Here is a 19,940-nt window from a genome sequence, read left to right as displayed (position 1 = left end):
TGTGGACATTGTGATACTCAGCTCTCAGACCGTCTGGACATTGTGATACTCAGCTCTCAGACCGTGTGGACATTGTGATACTCAGCTCTCAGACCGTGTGGACATTGTGATACTCAGCTCTCAGACCGTCTGGACATTGTGATACTCAGCTCTCAGACCGTGTGGACATTGTGATACTCAGCACTCAGACTGTGTGGACATTGTGATACTCAGCTCTCAGACCGTGTGGACATTGTGATACTCAGCTCTCAGACCGTGTGGACATTGTGATACTCAGCTCTCATACCGTGTGGACATTGTGATACTCATCTCTCAGACCGTGTGGACAATGTGATACTCAGCTCTCATACCGTGTGGACATTGTGATACTCAGCTCTCAGACCGTGTGGACATTGTGATACTCAGCTCTCAGACCGTGTGGACATTGTGATACTCAGCTCTCAGACCGTCTGGACATTGTGATACTCAGCTCTCAGACCGTGTGGACATTGTGATACTCAGCTCTCAGACCGTGTGGACATTGTGATACTCAGCTCTCAGACCGTGTGGACATTGTGATACTCAGCTCTCATACCGTGTGGACATTGTGATACTCAGCTCTCAGACCGTCTGGACATTGTGATACTCAGCTCTCAGACCGTGTGGACATTGTGATATTCAGCTCTCAGACCGTCTGGACATTGTGATACTCAGCTCTCAGACCGTGTGGACATTGTGATACTCAGCTCTCATACCGTGTGGACAATGTGATACTCAGCTCTCAGACCGTGTGGACATTGTGATACTCAGCTCTCAGACCGTGTGGACATTGTGACATTTTGCCATACGGATCTCATGCCGTGTAGACACTTCCGTCTCAGAGCCACTGTTAACGAAATCTGAGGGAACCTCGGGCCCTGACTGTCCATTTTCTGCTGACAAGTGGTTCACTCGCTAGGCATTTGCAATCTTCCAGTCCTCCGGGACCATGTCAGAATCAAGTGATTCAAGAAGGATCATGACCAATGCATCCGTTATCTCTTTAGCAACCTCTCTCCGGATCTGGGATGTCGTCCATCTGGTCCGGGTGACTTATCCACCGTGAGACCTTTCAGTCTGCCTGGTACTTTTTCCCTTGTAATAGCAATGTCATTCACTCCTGCTCCCTGACACTCACAGACCTCTGGCACACTGCTGGTGTCTTCCACAGTGAAGACTGATGTAAAGTACTCATTATCTTCATCTGTCATTTCTTCATCCCCCATTACAACCTCACCAGCATCATTTTCCAGTGGTCCGATATCAACTCTCACCCCCCTTTTACTCTTTATATAACTGAAAAAACCTTTAGTATTCTGCTTTATATTACCGGCCAGTTTGCCCTCGTATTTCATCTTTTTCCCTTCTTATAGCTTTTTTAGTTGCCTTTTGTTGGTATTTAACAGTTTCCCAATCACTCAACTTCCCACTCACTTTTGCTGCCTTAGATGCCCTTTCCGTGGCTTTTTATGCAGTCCTTAACTTCCCTCCTCAGCCACAGTTGCCTACTCCTGCCATTTGAGAACACTGCTTCTGTGGGACATATCTATCCTGCGCCTTGTGAACTATTCCCAGAAACTTCAGCCATCTCTGTTCTGCCATCATCCACGTGGGCAAGCTCCTCTCTCGTGCCTCTGTAATTCCCTGCTGACAAGTGGTTCACTCGCCAGAGCATAAAGCACGGAACACCGCAACAAACATTAACAGCAAACGACGTTTGTGAACTGTGTCCTTTACACAGGACTGCTTTGCTAAAAGTCTTGCCTGTGGAACAACCTGCCCATTCCTGCCCTGTACGGTGTGATTTCTCCTTCTCTCCTTATCCATTCGCCTTCCCCACAGTTTTATTTCGTCACCTCCTGCGATGAACCTTAAATCCATCATCACTCAGCACTAACCCCTCACAAACACAAAAACCCTCTTTCTTCCTGCGGTACCCATGGACACTGCTTGCTTCTTCTCCAAGGACACAGCCATCGCGCTGGAACACTGCCCAGCTGGGCCCGTCTGCTGCTCGCTTGCAGGACAAATGGATGGCTCTCTTTGCCAGCCCCACAAGCAAGTTTACTACGCATCCTCCTCCCTCCTTGCCCCCACTCTCCTCCTCAGAGACGCAGACTGCTTGCTGTTTCCCAGGGAGATGGGTAAACTTACCATGTTAAGCGGGACCAGGGTGGTAACCAAGTTTACCAGCGCCAAGCAAAGCTCGACAAAGCAAATGGAAACCCTGCTCCTGTGCTGACAAAATTACTTTGCACAATGACACTAGATCCATTTTCTTCCCACAGGTGGCATTATCACTCTGGACGATCTGAAGTCCTACACTCCTCGGTTAATGAAAAACCCGGTGAAGCTGGAACTCGGAGACTACACGCTGCTCACGCCCAGCGTGCCCGCTGGCGGCCCGGTGCTGGCATTGATTCTGAACATTCTGAAGGGTGAGAAATGTAGACACCCTCCCTCCTCCAGTGGCGGGGAAGGGGTCTGCCGATATCCTCTCCATGCTCCTCGTCCTGCCGTGAGGACAGTCTCACTCCCAGGCTGTCTGCCTGGGTCCCGGACACGGCACTGACACAACTGGCCCGCTTTCTTCACTTAATTTCAGTTCATTGATATAGACATTTCTATTTTTATATATTTGAACTAATGAGAGATAAATAGACGTTTTCCCAGATCTGAAATACCAAATACTGAAAGACATAGTTTTAAAGAGAGAGGGGTATGTGGTGACGTGGACGGGGCTGTGGAAGGAGGTGTTGGTGGGACGAAGCTGAACAGGGCACTCAGCAGGACAGAGGGTGGGGACGGTGAATGTCCAAAGTTTCCTCCTGTTGTGCAAAGTTCTGCCCAGTGACAACGACATGTGCGCACTGTATTGCATTTATAAAGGTATTCATTTTAACTGTCATCAAAACAGGGGCAGTAATTATTTTGATCTCTTCTGGGTTTATAGAAACATAGAAACCCTACAGCACAATACAGGCCCTTCGGCCCACAAAGTTGTGCCGAACATGTCCCTACCTTAGAAATTACTAGGCTTCCCCATAGCCCTCTATTTTTCTAAGCTCCTTGTACCTATCCAAAAGTCTCTTAAAAGACCCTATCGTATCCACCTCCACCACCGTTGCCAGCAGCCCATTCCACACACTCACCACTTTCTGCATAAAAAACTTAACCCTGACATCTCCTCTGTACCTACTCCCTAGCACCTTAAACCTGTGTCCTCTTGTGGCAACCATTTCAGCCCTGGGAAAAAGCCTCTAACTATCCACACGATCAATGCCTCTCATCATCTTGTACACCTCTATCAGGTCACCTCTCATCCTCTGTCGCTCCAAGGAGAAAAGGCCAAGTTCACTCAACCTATTCCCATAAACCATGCTCCCCAATCCAGGCAACATCCTTGTAAATGTCCTCTGCACCCTTTCTATGGTTTCTACGTCTGGTGAGGCGACCAGAACTGAGCACAGTACTCCAAGTGCACTCTGACCAGAGTCCTATAAAGCTGTAACATTACCTCTCGACTCCCAAATTCAATCCCACGATTGATGAAGGCTGATACACCGTATGCCTTTTTAACCACAGAGTCAACCTACACAGCTGCTTTGAGTGTCCTATGGACTCGGACCCCAAGATCCCTCTGAACCTCTACACTGCCAAGAGTCTTACCATTAATTCTATATTCTGCCATCATATTTGAAATACCAGAATGAACCACTTCACACTTATCTGGGTTGAACTCCATGTGCCAGTTTTGCATCCAATCAATGCCCCACTGTAAACTCTGACAACCCTCCGCACTACCCACAACACCTCCAACCTTTGTGTCATCAGCAAATTTATTAACCCATTCCTGCACTTCCTTATCCAGGTCATTTATAAAAATCATGAAGAGTAAGGGTCCCAATACAGATCCCTGAGGTACCCCACTGGTCACCGACCTCCATGCAGAATGTGACCCGTCTACAACCACTCTTTGCCTTCTGTGGGCAAGTCAGCTCTGAATCCACAAAGCAATGTCCCCATGGATCCCCTGCCTCCTTACTTTCTCAGTAAGCCTTGCATGGGGTAACTTATCAAATGCCTTGCTGAAATCCATATACACTACATCTACTGATCTTCCTTCATCAATGTGTTTAGTCACATCCTCCAAAAATTCAATCAGGCTCATAAGGCACAACCTGCCTTTGACAAAGCCATGCTGACTATTCCTAATCATATTATGCCTCTCAGGATCTTCTCCATCAACTTACTGAAGTAAGAACTTACTCCATCACTGAAGTAAGACTCACTGGTCTATAATTTCCTGGGCTATCTCTACTCCCTTTCTTGAATAAAGGAACAACATCTGCAACCCTCCAAACCTCCGAAACTGCTCCCATCCCCATTGATGATGCAAAGATCATCACCAGAGGCTCAGCTATCTCTACCCTCACCTCCCACAGTAGCCTGGGGTATATCTCTTCCAGTCCTGGAGACTTATCCAACGTTATGCTTTCCTAGACAGGTATATGGAGGAATTTAAGGTGGGGGGTTATATGGGAGGCAGGGTTTGAGGGTCGGCACAACATTGTGGGCCGAAGGGCCTGTAATGTGCTGTACTATTCTATGTTCTATGTCCAAAAGCTCCAGCACATCCTATTTCTTAATATCTACATGCAAAAGCTTTTCAGTCTGCTGAAAGTCATCACCAAGATCCTTTTCCATAGTGAGTACTGAAGTAAAGTATTCATTAAGAACCTCTGCTATTTCCTCCGGTTCCATACACATTTCCCACTGTCACACTTGATAGGTCCTATTCTTTCACCTCTTATCCTCTTGTTCTCCACATACTTGTAGAATGCCTTGGGGTTTTCCTTAATCCTGCCCACCAAGGCCTTCTCATGGCCCCTTCTGGCTCTCCTAATTTCCTTCTTAACTCCTTCTTATTAGCCTTATGATCTTCTAGATCTCTAATATGACCTAGCTCTCTGAACCTTTTGTAGGCTTTTCTTTTCTTCTTGACTATATTTATTACAGCCTTTGTACACCACAGTTCCTGTACCCTACCATAACTTCCCTCTCTCATTGGAATGTACCTATGCAGAACTCCACACAAATATCACCTGAACATTTGCCACATTTCTTCCGTACTTTTCCCTGAGGACATCTGTTCCCAATTTAAGCTTCCAGTTTCCTGCCTGATAGCCTCATAATTCCCCTTACTCCAATTAAACACTTTTCTAACTTGTCTGTTCCTATCTCTCTCCAATGCTATTGTAAAGGAGATAGAATTATGATCACTATCTCCAATATGCTCTCCCACTGAGACATCTGACGCCTGACCAGGTTCATTTCCCAATACCAGATCAAGTACAGCCTCTCCTCTTGTAGGCTTATCTACACACTGTGTCAAGAAACCTTCCTGAACACACCTAACAAACTCCACCCCATCTAAACCCCTTGCTCTAGGGAGATGCCACTTGATATTTGGGAAATTAAAATCTCCCATCCCATCAGTTTCTGTAAATATTTCTCGTAGCTGCACGTTCCAGACCTCATGAGCTTTTGATGTCGCGGTTTCTGCTTCATTCAGCCGTTCCACTTTAAATGAACCAGCAGTTCTTTTACACTTCACACCCTTCACTTCTTTGGAGTTTGACAGAGTGGATCAATAATTTCTTCAATAAAAACAGTGTCAATGAGCCCGTTCTAAAATCTGCAGACAAAGCATCATAAACTCCACGTTGTCAACACCGTCCATATCAGAAACATTTAAAGGAAATGTGATTGTGTGCGATCGTAAAATATACTGAACATGCCAACAAGGGAGGTGACAACCTTCAGTGTGCAGTTTAAATTCCTTCGTGCACTCGTGGAAAAGATGTGTGTGCACGCACCTTAGAGGGAACATTGTCCACGCCAATGTTCTCCCATTTGGGGCAAATGAGAGACTTAATGGTCTTCCTGGTCCTGCATTCAGCTGGAGCCCTGGAGACTGTCTCTCAGCCTCTGGTAGCTTTTAGCACTGTTCCTATCCTAGACCTGGCTCCATTCCCGTCAGAGACCAGACCCCTGTCCCTGTCACCCTTCCAGTCACAAACAGAGGCTCCCTAGACCTCGCGCTCCAGTCACACTCCACCTTCCCCTCACCAAAGCCAACGGCATTCCACATTCGTTCAGCCTGGGCTGTCCCAAGTCAGTTACTGGGGGCTTCCAGTTTGTGTGGGCTCCATGTCTCTGTGGACATGGGAGACACAGAGCCTGCTGGAGGAGCTCAGCGAATCGAGCAGCATCTGTGTGGATTGGGGCTAAGAGTGGCCAGTACAAAGGGGAGAAGGGGGAATGGTGGGACAGGTGATCGGCAGAAGGAGCAGAGGTGAAGGATACTGGGTGGATGGGACACTGTTTAGGAGGCTCCACAAGCTCAAAGTGCTTCACAGCAGCAAGCGCCCATTTCCTCAGACCGTGGATGGCCCCAACTCCAACCCTCTCTCCCCCACTTCCAACACCTGTCTGAACCGAGACAGGTTGTGATGACAGACAGCCCTCAGGCAGTGTTGGTACAGTGGGCTGACCCCTACAACAGCCAGACTTGTGTATCTGACGGGACCTCTCCCTTAGTTCTCAGCTCTGGGGGGTGTATCCTGGAGCCCCGGAATCAATACCAGGTGACAAATCGTCTGAGGTATCAGTGAGCTGCCTGAAGGGGGATTACCTGTGTTTCCGAGGACAGGGTGAAAGGTCACAGGCTGCCCACATGATGTGTCTGGGTACAGACCATTCTGGATTGCCATCAGCTGGGGTGGGGCTCCTGCCTCTGTCCCACCATCCTTTCCTGGTGCTCCGGCACCACTGACCTTCCTCGGACACTGGTTCTGGAAAAGGTCTTTGTCCAAGGTCCCAGACGTGGAGCATCTCTCTGTCTCTGTCCATTACCCTGCCCTGCCTGTCCCACCAGGAAAGCCATAGCTGAGTTGAGCAGCAGAATGAATTAGAGGGCCTGAACGGCCTTCTGCTGTCCGTTAACTGCCCTGTAGCAGCCAGTGAAACAGAATTAGCCCCTGTCTCTTCAGCACTAACTCACAGCACGTCCTCTGTTGACAGGTTATAACTTCAGCTCGGACAGCGTTTCCACGTCGGCACAGAAAGCTTTGACCTATCATCGGATTACTGAAGCCTTTAAGTTTGCATTCGCACAGAGGAGTAAGCTAGGAGATCCCCGATTCATCAACATCACTGGGGTAAGGTGCCCGTTCTGTTGTCCCGCTATCCCCACACGACCTACCTGCACAGGGCACGGGAAGGGGTCTGGGACCCACGGTGACCCCACACGGAGCCTGTCAGGGCTGCACTCAGCTCACCGTCCCGGGGGCACGGAATGAGCAGACCGCTCGTAACCGCTGGTGACTGTTTCCAGTGAAGGGTGTCCAGAGCTGGGACCAACCTCCAGTGAGGAGGTGGTGGCGCTTGGAATCAAAGTCCCAGCCCCAGCATGAAGACCAGGAAGGTTTGAAAAGTACCTGCCCATGGTCTCCTTGGCGGCCAAGTTGAAGCTAGACACAGATCAGAGGAACAGCACCACATACTTTATCACGCTCGTCTCCAACCTGACTGCACCTACACCAATTTCTCTCTCTGTTTCCCACCACCCCCCTCCTTCTCTTTACCCTCCCCCAGCAAAGCCTGCACCTTCCTCCTTCCGGGTCTCCACATCCTTTCCTTTATTCCATAGTGCACTGTCCTCTCCTTCGACGAGAACCACCTATCACCTCCCAGCTTCCCACAGCATTCCCGCTCTATGCTTCCTGTCCCTTCCGACCTTCCTTCTCTCACCAGGTCTCACCGAACAGCTTGTGCTCCTTCTCCTCCACCAACCCATTTATTCTGGCTCCTTTCCGGTCCTGATGAAAGGTCACAGTCCAGACCAGTGAATGTTTATCCCCTCCACGGATGCTGCCTGACCAGTGTTGCTCCCAGTGTTGCTCTGGAAACCCCGGGGAAGCTGGGACCATTGACTTTGTGAGGAATTAGGGAAGGTCTTTTGAAGAGTGAGTGAGGAGGGAACATTTCCCCTCGGAGGAAATGCCGAACAGACATACTCCAGGCATAGAACACTACGGCACAGAAACAGGCCATTTGGCCCATCTAGTCCAGGCCAAATGATTAATCTGCCTACCCAACAACCTGTATTCAGAGCACCGCCCCCCATATCCCTGCCATCCATGTACCCCACACTCACCACTCGCACTAGCAGCTCGTCCCGCACTCTCACCACCCTCCAAGCGAAGACATTTCCTCTCATCTTCCTCTAAAACATTTCACCTTTCACCCTTAACCTATTGTTGCAGTCCCACCCAATCTCAATGGAAAAAGCCTGCTTGCATTTGCCCTATCTATACCCCTCTGTCAAATCCCCCTTATTCTCTGTGCTCCAGGAAATAAATTACTAATATATTTAACCTTTCCCTGAAATGCAGATCCTCAAATCCTGGCAATATCCTCATAAGTTTTCTCTGCATTCTTTCAATCTTATTGAAATCTTTCCTGTAGACAGGTGACCAAAACTGTACACAATATTCCAAATTAGGCCTCACCAATGTCTTATACAACCTCAACCTAACATCCCAACTCCTTCACTCAGTGCTTATTTATGAAGGCCAATGTGCCAGTGATTTTCTTTACAACTCTGTCTACCTGTAATGCCAGTGTGAAGGAATCATGGACCCGTACTCCCAGATCACTCTGCTACAGCACACTCATTGCCCTGCGGCTCACCAGGAAGCCCTAACCTGGTTGCCCTCTGCTTCCACTCTCTGGCTTCTCCTGTGCAGCCAAAGCCTAATCCAATTTATTACCTCATCTTGAATGCCAAGTGACTGAACTTTCTTGACCAACCTCCCACCTGGAACTTTGTCAAAGGCCTTGCTGATAACATCCATGGCCTTGCCTTCATCAACTTCCCCGGTACTCCCCCAAGAAACTCTAAGACTGCTTAGACGTGACCCACTGTGTTGATCGAATCAGACCCTGTCTATTGAAATACTTATACTATGGATTCCAGTTAATTGGGACAATCGGGACCAGGTCATTTCAGCCCAATTAAGGAGTTGCTCCACTTCACTGAAACTTCATTGAAATAGCCAAAGAGATATAAAAAGACAAACTGCTGCTTAACTGACTGAAAATGGATGTATTTAAATGAAATACAAACAAAGTCGAACACTACCAATACCTCTACAATACGATAAAACTGTGTGTTAGTTCCCAATAGTTATCGACAGAGGAATTCTTCCAGTGCACGCTGCCGTGGCCTGATGATTGAACATTAATGAACGAAATCTGTGCAGAGACCTAGTGGCTTCATAGAATCCTTTCGATGATTGCATCCTCCAAATCTTGCAACATTCCAGATGATTGTTGATACCTTCAAATCCGTCATAGTCCCTAAATTGTTGAAGCAGTGAAATAATTTCATTTTCACTCCCAGCTGTTTCTGGCATTTCCAAGCCTGAATGCTTGAAACCACAGTGAGCAAAACAGTTCTGAATTGTCTTACTGCTTATTTCTTGCCAGCCATTAGTGACAAAAATACTGCTTTTTGACCACAGCCACATGCAACTGAGGCTATTTAAAAATTGTTTGCTGGAAATATGGAGTAATGGCATGCAGCTGATGCTAATTAGAACCTGTTCAGCAACAGGCTCCTGCCCCAATTAAGCAGCACAGTGCCCCAAATAAATGGTAACCTCATTTTCTCCACTGCATATCCAGCCACTTAGGGTTCCTTCCAGTAACTTCCCCACGACTGATTTCAGGCTCACCGGTCTATAATTTATGGCTTATTCTTAGAGACTTTCTTAAACAATGGAACAACATTGGCTATCCACCAATCATCCGGCACCTCACCCGTGGCTAAGGACATTTTAAATATCTCTGCTAGGACCCCACAAATTTCTGGGCTAACATCCCACAGGGTCCAAGGGAACACCTTGTCAGGTCCTGGGGATTTATCCACCCTAATTTGCCCCAGGACAACAAATACCTCCTCCTGTAATCTGTATGCAGTCCGTGACCTCACTGCCACTTTGCTTCACTTCTATAAACTGTGTCCGACTCCCAAGTAAATCCAGATGCAAAGAATCCATTTAAGATCTCCCCCATCCCTTTCAGCTCCATGCATAGATCATCACTCTGATCTTCCAGTGGACCAATTTTGTCTCTTGCTTTTGATGTTTCTGTGGAATCACTTGGGCTTCTCCTTTACCTTGTCTGCGACAGCAAACTCATCCTTTTATTTAGCCTTCCTGATTTCCTTCTTAACTCCATAAGCACCTTCTTTGCTCCTTCCTGGCTATACCTGTTACGCACCTTCTCTTAACCAGGACCTCGATATCTCTCAAAAACCAAGGTTCCTAAACCTGTTATCGTTGTCTTCTATTCTGACAGGAAAATACAAACTCTATACTCTCAAATTTCACTTTTGAAGGCCTCCCACTTACAAGTGCACCTTTGCCAGAAAACATAATCCACTCTTGCCAGATTCTTTCTCATACAGTATCATCAAAACTTGTCTTTCTGCAATTCAGAATCTCAGCCCAAGGACCTGATCTATCCTTCTCCAAAATTATCTTGAAACTAATGGCATTGTGGTCACAACATGCAAAGTGTTCCCCCACACAGACTTCTGCCACCTGCCCTGTCTCATTCCCTACCAGCAGATCAAGTATCACACGCTCTCTCATTGGGACTTCTTTGTATTGATGAAGGAAACTTTCCTGAACACATTTGACAAACTCTATCCCATCCAGTCCTTCGACAGTATGGGAGTCCCAGTCAGTGTGTGGAAAGTTAAAATCACCTGCTGTCACAACCTGATGTTTTTTTCAACCGTTTGCGATCTCGCTGCAAATTTGTTCCTCTAAATCACTCGGCTGCTGGGTGGTCTGTAATATGGCCCCATTAATGAGTCATACCTTTCTTATTCCTCAGTACCACCCGCATAGCTTCAGTGGACCAGCTCTCCAGTCTGTTGTCTGACATTTTCCCTGACTGGAAAGTTTTCCAGGCCACCCCTCCCCCTTTAATCCCGCCCACTTCAAAGAACAATACAGCACAGTACAGGCCATTCGGCCCACAATGTTGTGCCGACCCTTAAACCCTGCCTCCCATATAACCCTCCACCTTAAATTCCTCCATATACCTGTCTAGTAGTCTCTTAAATTTCACTAGTGTATCTGCCTCCACCACTGACTCGGGCAGTGCATTCCACGCACCAACCACTCTCTGAGTGAAAAACCTTCCTCTAATATCCCCCTTGAACTTCCCTCCTTAAAGCCATGTCCTCTTGTACTGAGCAGTGGTGCCCTGGGGAAGAGGCGCTGGCTGTCCACTCTATCTATTCCTCTTAATATCTTGTATACCTCTATCATGTCTCCTCTCATCCTCCTTCTCTCCAGAGAGTAAAGCCCTTAATCTCTGATCATAATGTATACTCTCTAAACCAGGCAGCATCCTGGTAAATCTCCTCTGTACCCTTTCCAATGCTTCCTCACCCTTCCTATAGTGAGGTGACTAGAACTGGACACAATATTCCAAGTGTGGCCTAACTAGAGTTTTATAGAGCTGCATCATTACCCCACAACTCTTAAACTCTGTCCCTCGACTTATGAAAGTTAACACCGCATAAGCTTTCTTAACTACCCTATCTACCTGTGAGGCAACTTTCAGGGATCTGTGGACATATACCCCCAGATCCCTCTGCTCCTCCACACTACCAAGTATCCTGCTATTTACTTTGTACTTAGCCTTGGAGTTTGTCCTTCCAAAGTGTACCACCTCACACTTCTCCAGTTTGAACTCCATCTGCCACTTCTCAGCCCACTTCTGCATCCTATCAATGTCTCTCTGCAATCTTCGACAATCCTCAACACTATCCACAACACCACCAACCTTTGTGTCGTCTGCAAACTTGCCAACCCAACCTTCTACCCCTACATCCAGGTCGTTAATAAAAATCACAAGTAGAGGTCCCAGAACAGATCCTTGTGGGACACCACTAGTCACAACCCTCCAATCCGAATGTACTCCCTCCACCACGATCCTCTGCCTTCTGCAGGCAAGCCAATTCTGAATCCACCTGGCCAAACTTCCCTGGATCCCATGCATTCTGACTTTCTGAATAAGCTTACCGTATGGTACCTTGTCAAATGCCTTACAAAAATCCATGTAGATCACATCCACTGCACTACCCTCATCTATATACCTGGTCACCTCCTCAAAGAACTCTATCAGGCTTGTTAAACACGATCTGCCCTTCACAAAGCCATGCTGACTGTCCCTGATCAGACCATGGTTCTCTAAATGCCCATAGATTCTATCTCTAAGAATCTTTTCCAACAGCTTTCCCACCACAGACGTAAGGCTCACTGGTCTATAATTACCCGGACTATCCCAACTACCTTTTTTGAACAAGGGGACAACATTCGCCTCCCTCCAATCCTCCGGTACCATTCCCGTGGACAACAAGGACATAAAGATCCTAGCCAGAGGTTCAGCAATCTCTTCCCTTGCCTCGTGGAGCAGCTTGGGGAATATTCTGTCGGGCCCCGGGGACTTATCCATCCTAATGTATTTTAACAAGTCCCTTAATATCAACATGCTCCAGAACATCAACCTCACTCATATTGTCCTCACCATCATCAAGTTCCCTCTCATTGGTGAATACCGAAGAGAAGTATTCATTGAGGACCTCGCTCACTTCCACAGCCTCCAGGCACATCTTCCCACCTTTTCAGTCTTATCTTCACTCCTGTCATCCTTTTGTTCTTCACATAATTGAAGAATGCCTTGGGGTTTTCCCTTACCCTACTCGCCAAGGCCTTCTCATGCCCCCTTCTTGCTCTCCTCAGCCCCTTCTTAAGTTCCTTTCTTGCTACCCTATATTCCTCAATAGACTCATCTGATCCTTGCTTCCTAAACCTCACGTATGCTGCTTTCTACCATCTGTTTGGATTCTCCACTTCACTTGTCACCCATGGTTCCTTCACCCTACCATTCTTTATCTTCCTCACTGGGACAAATTTATCCCTAACATCCTGCAAGAGATCCCTAAACAGTGACCACATGTCCATAGCACATTTCCCTGCAAAAACATCATCCCAATTCTCACCCACAAGTTCTAGCCTTATAGCCTCATAATTTGCCCTTCCCCAATTAAAAATTTTCCTGTCCTCACTGATTCTATCCTTTTCCATGATAATGCTAAAGGCCAGGGAGTGGTGGTCACTGTCCCCCAGATGCTCACCCACTGAGAGATCTGTGACCTGACCCGGTTCGTTACCTAATACTAGATCTAGTATGGCAATGCTGTTTGTCATATACATTAATGATCTGGATGATGGGGCGGTAAATTGGATTAGTAAGTATGCAGATAATACTAAGATAGGTGGCATTGTGGATAATGAAGTAGGTTTTCAAAGCTTGCAGAGAGATTTAGGCCAGTTAGAAGAGTGGGCTGAAAGATGGCAGATGGAGTTTAATGCTGATAAGTGTGAGGTGCTACATTTTGGTAGGACTAATCAAAATAGGACATACATGGTAAATGGTAGGGCATTGAAGAATGGAGTAGAACAGAGTGATCTAGGAATAATGGTGCATAGTTCCCTGAAGGTGAAATCTCATGTGGAAAGGGTGGTGAAGAAAGCTTTTGGTATGCTGGCCTTTATAAATCAGAGCATTGAGTATAGGAGTTGGGATGTAACGTTAAAACTGTACAAGGTGTTGGTGAGGCCAAATTTGGAATATTGTGTACAGCTCTGGTCACCGAATTATAGGACAGATGTCAACAAAGTAGAGAGAGTACAGAGAAGATTTACTAGAATGTTACCTGGGTTTCAGCACCTAAGTTACAGGGAAAGGTTAAACAAGTTAGGTCTTTATTCTTTGGAGTGTAGAAGGTTGAGGGGGGACTTGATAGAGGTATTTAAAATTATGAAGGGGATAGATAGAGTTGACGTGGATAGTATGGGAGATTCAAACAAGAGGACATGAGTTGAGAGTTAAGGGGCAAAAGTTTAGGGGTAACACGAGAGGGTACTTCTTTACTCAGAGAGTGGTACCTCTGTGGAACGAGCTTCCAGTAGAAGTGGTAGAGGCAGGTTCGATATTGTCATTTTAAAAAATTGGATAGGTATATGGACAGGAAAGGAATGGAGGGTTATGGGCTGAGTGCAGGTCGGTGGGACTAGGTGAGAGTAAGCGTTCGGCACAGACTAGAAGGGCCGAGATTGCCTGTTTCCGTGCTGTAATTGTTATATGGTTATATGGTTATATTCCCCCAGGTCGGCCTGTCAACATACCGTGACAGGAATCCATCCTGGGTGCACTTGACAAACTCTGCCCCGTCTAAACCATTGGAACTAATCAGGTGCCAATCAATATTAGGGAAGTTAAAGTCACCCATCATAACAACCCTATTATTTTTGCACCTTAACAAAATCTGCCTCCCAATCTGCTCCTTGGTATCTCTGCTGCTACCAGGGGGCCTATAGAATACCCCCAGTAGAGTAACTGCTCCCTTCTTGTTCTTGACTTCCACCCATACTGACTCAAAAGAGAATACTGCTACATTACCCACCCTTTCTGTAGCTGTTAATAGTATCCCCGACCAGTAATGCCACCCCTCCTCCCCTTTTCCCCCCTCTCTATCCCTTCTAAAGCACTGAAATCCAGGAATATTGAGAATCCATTCCTGCCCTGGTGCCAGCCAAGTCTCTGCAATGGCCACTACATCATCATTCCATGTATGTATCCAAGCTCTCAGTTCATCACCTTTGTTCCTGATGCTTCTTGCATTGAAGTACACGTACCTTAGCCCTTCTACCTTAATACCTTTACACCCTTTATTCTGCTGCTCTTTCCTCAAAGCCTCTTTATATGTTAGATCTGGCTTTACTCCATGCACTATACTTGCAGCTCTCGCATGACCTTTATCCTCCTCCACCTCACTATCTGCTCTAACACTCTGGTTCCCCTCCCCCTGCAAATCTAGTTTAAACCCCCTGGAGCAGCACTAGCAAACCTTCCCACAAGGATGTTAGTACCCCTCCAGTTCAGGTGCAAACTGTCCCGTCGGAACAGGTCCCACCTTCCCTGGAGCAAGGCCCAATTGTCCAGAAACATGAAGCCCTCCCTCCTGCACCAACTCCTTAGCCACATATTCAGCTGCATTATCTTCCTAATTCTGTCCACACTAGCACGTGGCACAGGTAGCAACCCTGGAGGTCCTGTCCACCGGTAACTCCTGTTTATTATTGCCTCTGCCTCGCAAATGATCCGAAGTTCATCCATCTCCAGTTCCCTAACTTGGTTTGGCAGGAGCTGCAGCTGACAGACAGACAGACATACTTTATTGATCCCGAGGGAAATTGGGTTTTGTTACAGCCGCACCAAGAATAGCGAAGAAATATAGCAACATAAAACCATAAATAATAATAAGTTAATCATGTCAAGCGGAAAAATAAGTCCAGGACCAGCCTATTGGCACAGGGTGTCTGACACTCCGAGGGAGGAGTTGGAAAGTTTGAGGGCCACAGGTAGGAATGACTTCCTATGATGCTCAGTGTTACATCTCGGTGGAATGAGTCTCTGGCTGAATGGCTGAGACTCGGTGGAATGAGTCTCTGGCTGAATGCCTAACCAGTACGTTATGGAGTGGATGGGAGACATTGTCCAAGATAGCATGCAACTTGGACAGCATCCTCTTTTCAGACACCACCGTCAGAGAGTCCAGTTCCACCCCCACAACATCACTGGCCTTACGAATCAGTTTGTTGATTCTGTTGGTGTCTGCTACCCTCAGCCTGCTGCCCCAGCACACAACAGCAAACATGATAGCACTTTTGCAGGTGTAGTCATCAGGGACAACAGTGCTCGCCCTGACTTCCCACATATTGCAAACTGAGCACTCGACTACCCTAACTGTTGCCTCCATTACCTCCTCCTCATTAACCTACTTCATCGCATCTAAAACCATCGACATCAGGACATTGAACTTCCAGTCCTACCCCTCCCGCAACCAAGTATCTCTAATGGCTACAATCTCTTAATTTCACTTGCTGATCCATACACAGAGCCTAACTCCTTTTCACCTACTGATCCCAGAGCCCATCTCCTCCACCTACTGATCGAGAGCCCATCAGCCCTTCACCTACTGATCCCAGAGCCCATCTCCCCTTCACCTACTGATCCCAGAGCCCATCTCCCCTTCACCTACTGACCCCAGAGCCCATCTCCCCTTCACCTACTGATCCCAGAGCCCATCTCCCCTTCACCTACTGAACCCAGAGCCCATCAGCCCTTCACCTACTGATCCCAGAGCCCATCAGCAATTCACCTACTGATCCCAGAGCCCATCAGCCCTTCACCTACTGATCCCAGAGCCCATCTCCCCTTCACCTACTGATCCCAGAGTCCATCAGCCCTTCACCTACTGATCCCAGAGCCCATCAGCCCTTCACCTACTGATCCAAGAGCCCATCTCCCCTTCACCTACTGATCCCAGAGCCCATCAGCCCTTCACCTACTGATCCCAGAGCCCATCAGCCCTTCCCCTACTGATCCCAGAGACCATCAGCCCTTCACCAACTGATCCCAGAGCCCCTCCACTTCACCTACTGATCCCAGAGCCCATCTCCCCTTCATCTAATGATCCCAGAGCCCATCAGCCCTTCAACTACTGATCCCAGAGACCAACTCCCCTTCACCTACTGATCCCAGAGACAATCTCCCCTTCACCTACTGATCCCAGAGCCCACCAGCCCTTCAACTACTGATCCCAGAGCAGATCTCCCCTTCACCTACTGATCCCAGAGCCCATCTCCCCTTCACCTACTGATCCCAGAGCCCATCAGCTCTTCACCTACTGATCCCAGAGCCCATCAGCCCTTCAGCTACTGATCCCAGAGCCCATCTCCCCTTCACCTACTGATCCCAGAGCCCATCAGCCCTTCAACTACTGATCCCAGAGCAGATCTCCCCTTCACCTACTGATCCCAGAGCCCATCTCCCCTTCAGCTACTGATCCCAGAGCCCATCAGCCCTTCACCTACTGATCCCAGAGCCCATCAGCCCTTCACCTACTGATCCCAGAGCCCATCAGCCCTTCAGCTACTGATCCCAGAGCCCATCTCCCCTTCACCTACTGATCCCAGAGCCCATCAGCCCTTCACCTACTGATCCCAGAGCCCATCAGCCATTCAGCTACTGATCCCAGAGCCCATCTCCCCTTCACCTACTGATCCCAGAGCCCATCAGCCCTTCAGCTACTGATCCCAGAGCCCATCTCCCCTTCACCTACTGATCCCAGAGCCCATCTCCCCTTCACCTACTGATCCCAGAGCCCATCAGCCCTTCACCTACTGATCCCAGAGCCCATCAGCCCTTCACCTACTGATCCCAGAGCCCATCAGCCCTTCATCTAATGATCCCAGAGCCCATCAGCCCTTCACCCACTGATCCCAGAGCCCATCAGCCCTTTACCTTCTGATCCCAGAGCCCATCTCCCCTTCATCTAATGATCCCAGAGCCCATCTCCCTTTCACCTGCTGATCCCAGAACCCATCTCCCCTTCACCTACTGATCCCAGAGCCCATCAGCCCTTTACCTTCAGATCCCAGAGCCCATCTCCCCTTCACCTACTGATCCCAGAGCCCATCTCCCCTTCACCTACTGATCCCAAGAGCCCATCTCCCCTTCAACCACTGATCCCAGAGCCCATCAGCCCTTCACCTACTGATCCCAGAGCCCATCTCCCCTTCACCTACTGATCCCAGAGCCCATCTCCCCTTCACCTACTGATCCCAAGAGCCCATCTCCCCTTCAACCACTGATCCCAGAGCCCATCAGCCCTTCACCTATTGATCCCAGAGCCCATCTCCCCTTCACCTACTGATCCCAGAGCCCATCAGCCCTTCAACCACTGATCCCAGAGCCCATCAGCCCTTCACCTACTGATCCCAGAGCCCATCTCCCCTTCACCTACTGATCCCAGAGCCCATCTCCCCTTCACCTACTGATCCCAAGAGCCCATCTCCCCTTCAACCACTGATCCCAGAGCCCATCAGCCCTTCACCTATTGATCCCAGAGCCCATCTCCCCTTCAACCACTGATCCCAGAGCCCATCAGCCCTTCACCTATTGATCCCAGAGCCCATCTCCCCTTCACCTACTGATCCCAGAGCCCATCTCCCCTTCACCTACTGATCCCAAGAGCCCATCTCCCCTTCAACCACTGATCCCAGAGCCCATCAGCCCTTCACCTACTGATCCCAGAGCCCATCTCCCCTTCACCTACTGCTCCCAGAGCCCATCTCCCCTTCACCTACTGATCCCAGAGCCCATCTCCCCTTCACCTACTGATCCCAGAGCCCATCTCCCCTTCACCTACTGATCCCAGAGACCAACTCCCCTTCACCTACTGATCCCAGAGACAATCTCCCCTTCACCTACTGATCCCAGAGCCCACCAGCCCTTCAACTACTGATCCCAGAGCAGATCTCCCCTTCAGCTACTGATCCCAGAGCCCATCTCCCCTTCACCTACTGATCCCAGAGCCCATCTCCCCTTCACCTACTGATCCCAGTGCCCATCAGCCCTTCAACTACTGATCCCAGAGACCAACTCCCCTTCACCTACTGATCCCAGAGACAATCTCCCCATCACCTACTGATCCCAGAGCCCACCAGCCCTTCAACTACTGATCCCAGAGCAGATCTCCCCTTCACCTACTGATCCCAGAGCCCATCTCCCCTTCACCTACTGATCCCAGAGCCCATCAGCTCTTCACCTACTGATCCCAGAGCCCATCAGCCCTTCAGCTACTGATCCCAGAGCCCATCTCCCCTTCACCTACTGATCCCAGAGCCCATCAGCCCTTCAACTACTGATCCCAGAGCAGATCTCCCCTTCACCTACTGATCCCAGAGCCCATCTCCCCTTCACCTACTGATCCCAGAGCCCATCAGCCCTTCACCTACTGATCCCAGAGCCCATCAGCCCTTCACCTACTGATCCCAGAGCCCATCAGCCCTTCAGCTACTGATCCCAGAGCCCATCTCCCCTTCACCTACTGATCCCAGAGCCCATCAGCCCTTCACCTACTGATCCCAGAGCCCATCAGCCATTCAGCTACTGATCCCAGAGCCCATCTCCCCTTCACCTACTGATCCCAGAGCCCATCAGCCCTTCAGCTACTGATCCCAGAGCCCATCTCCCCTTCACCTACTGATCCCAGAGCCCATCAGCCATTCAGCTACTGATCCCAGAGCCCATCTCCCCTTCACCTACTGATCCCAGAGCCCATCAGCCCTTCACCTACTGATCCCAGAGCCCATCAGCCCTTCACCCACTGATCCCAGAGCCCATCAGCCCTTTACCTTCTGATCCCAGAGCCCATCTCCCCTTCAGCTACTGATCCCAGAGCCCATCAGCCCTTCACCTACTGATCCCAGAGCCCATCAGCCCTTCACCTACTGATCCCAGAGCCCATCAGCCCTTCACCTACTGATCCCAGAGCCCATCAGCCCTTCAGCTACTGATCCCAGAGCCCATCTCCCCTTCACCTACTGATCCCAGAGCCCATCAGCCCTTCACCTACTGATCCCAGAGCCCATCAGCCATTCAGCTACTGATCCCAGAGCCCATCTCCCCTTCACCTACTGATCCCAGAGCCCATCAGCCCTTCAGCTACTGATCCCAGAGCCCATCTCCCCTTCACCTACTGATCCCAGAGCCCATCAGCCCTTCAACTACTGATCCCACAGCAGATCTCCCCTTCACCTACTGATCCCAGAGACCATCTCCCCTTCACCTACTGATCCCAGAGCCCATCAGCCCTTCACCTACTGATCCCAGAGCCCATCAGCCCTTCACCTACTGAACCT

At 48.9% G+C, this 19,940-nt stretch overlaps 1 protein-coding gene across 1 annotated transcript in view; it reads left to right on the top strand.

Annotated features, from left to right (window-relative positions):
- Positions 1 to 19,940, top strand: part of LOC140733778 (glutathione hydrolase 1 proenzyme-like) — a 277,967-nt gene that overhangs the window by 204,022 nt on the left and 54,005 nt on the right. Inside the window, exons 7-8 of the mRNA XM_073057535.1 lie at positions 2,307 to 2,456; positions 7,105 to 7,241. Coding sequence (XP_072913636.1) covers positions 2,307 to 2,456; positions 7,105 to 7,241 — 287 coding nt within the window. The remainder of the gene's footprint in view (positions 1 to 2,306; positions 2,457 to 7,104; positions 7,242 to 19,940) is intronic.

This window comes from Hemitrygon akajei, chromosome 9 (genome assembly GCF_048418815.1).
Source record: "Hemitrygon akajei chromosome 9, sHemAka1.3, whole genome shotgun sequence".
Lineage (NCBI taxonomy): Eukaryota > Metazoa > Chordata > Chondrichthyes > Myliobatiformes > Dasyatidae > Hemitrygon > Hemitrygon akajei.
Note: the sequence above shows the minus strand (reverse complement) of the source record. Positions and strands in the feature narration are given on the sequence as shown.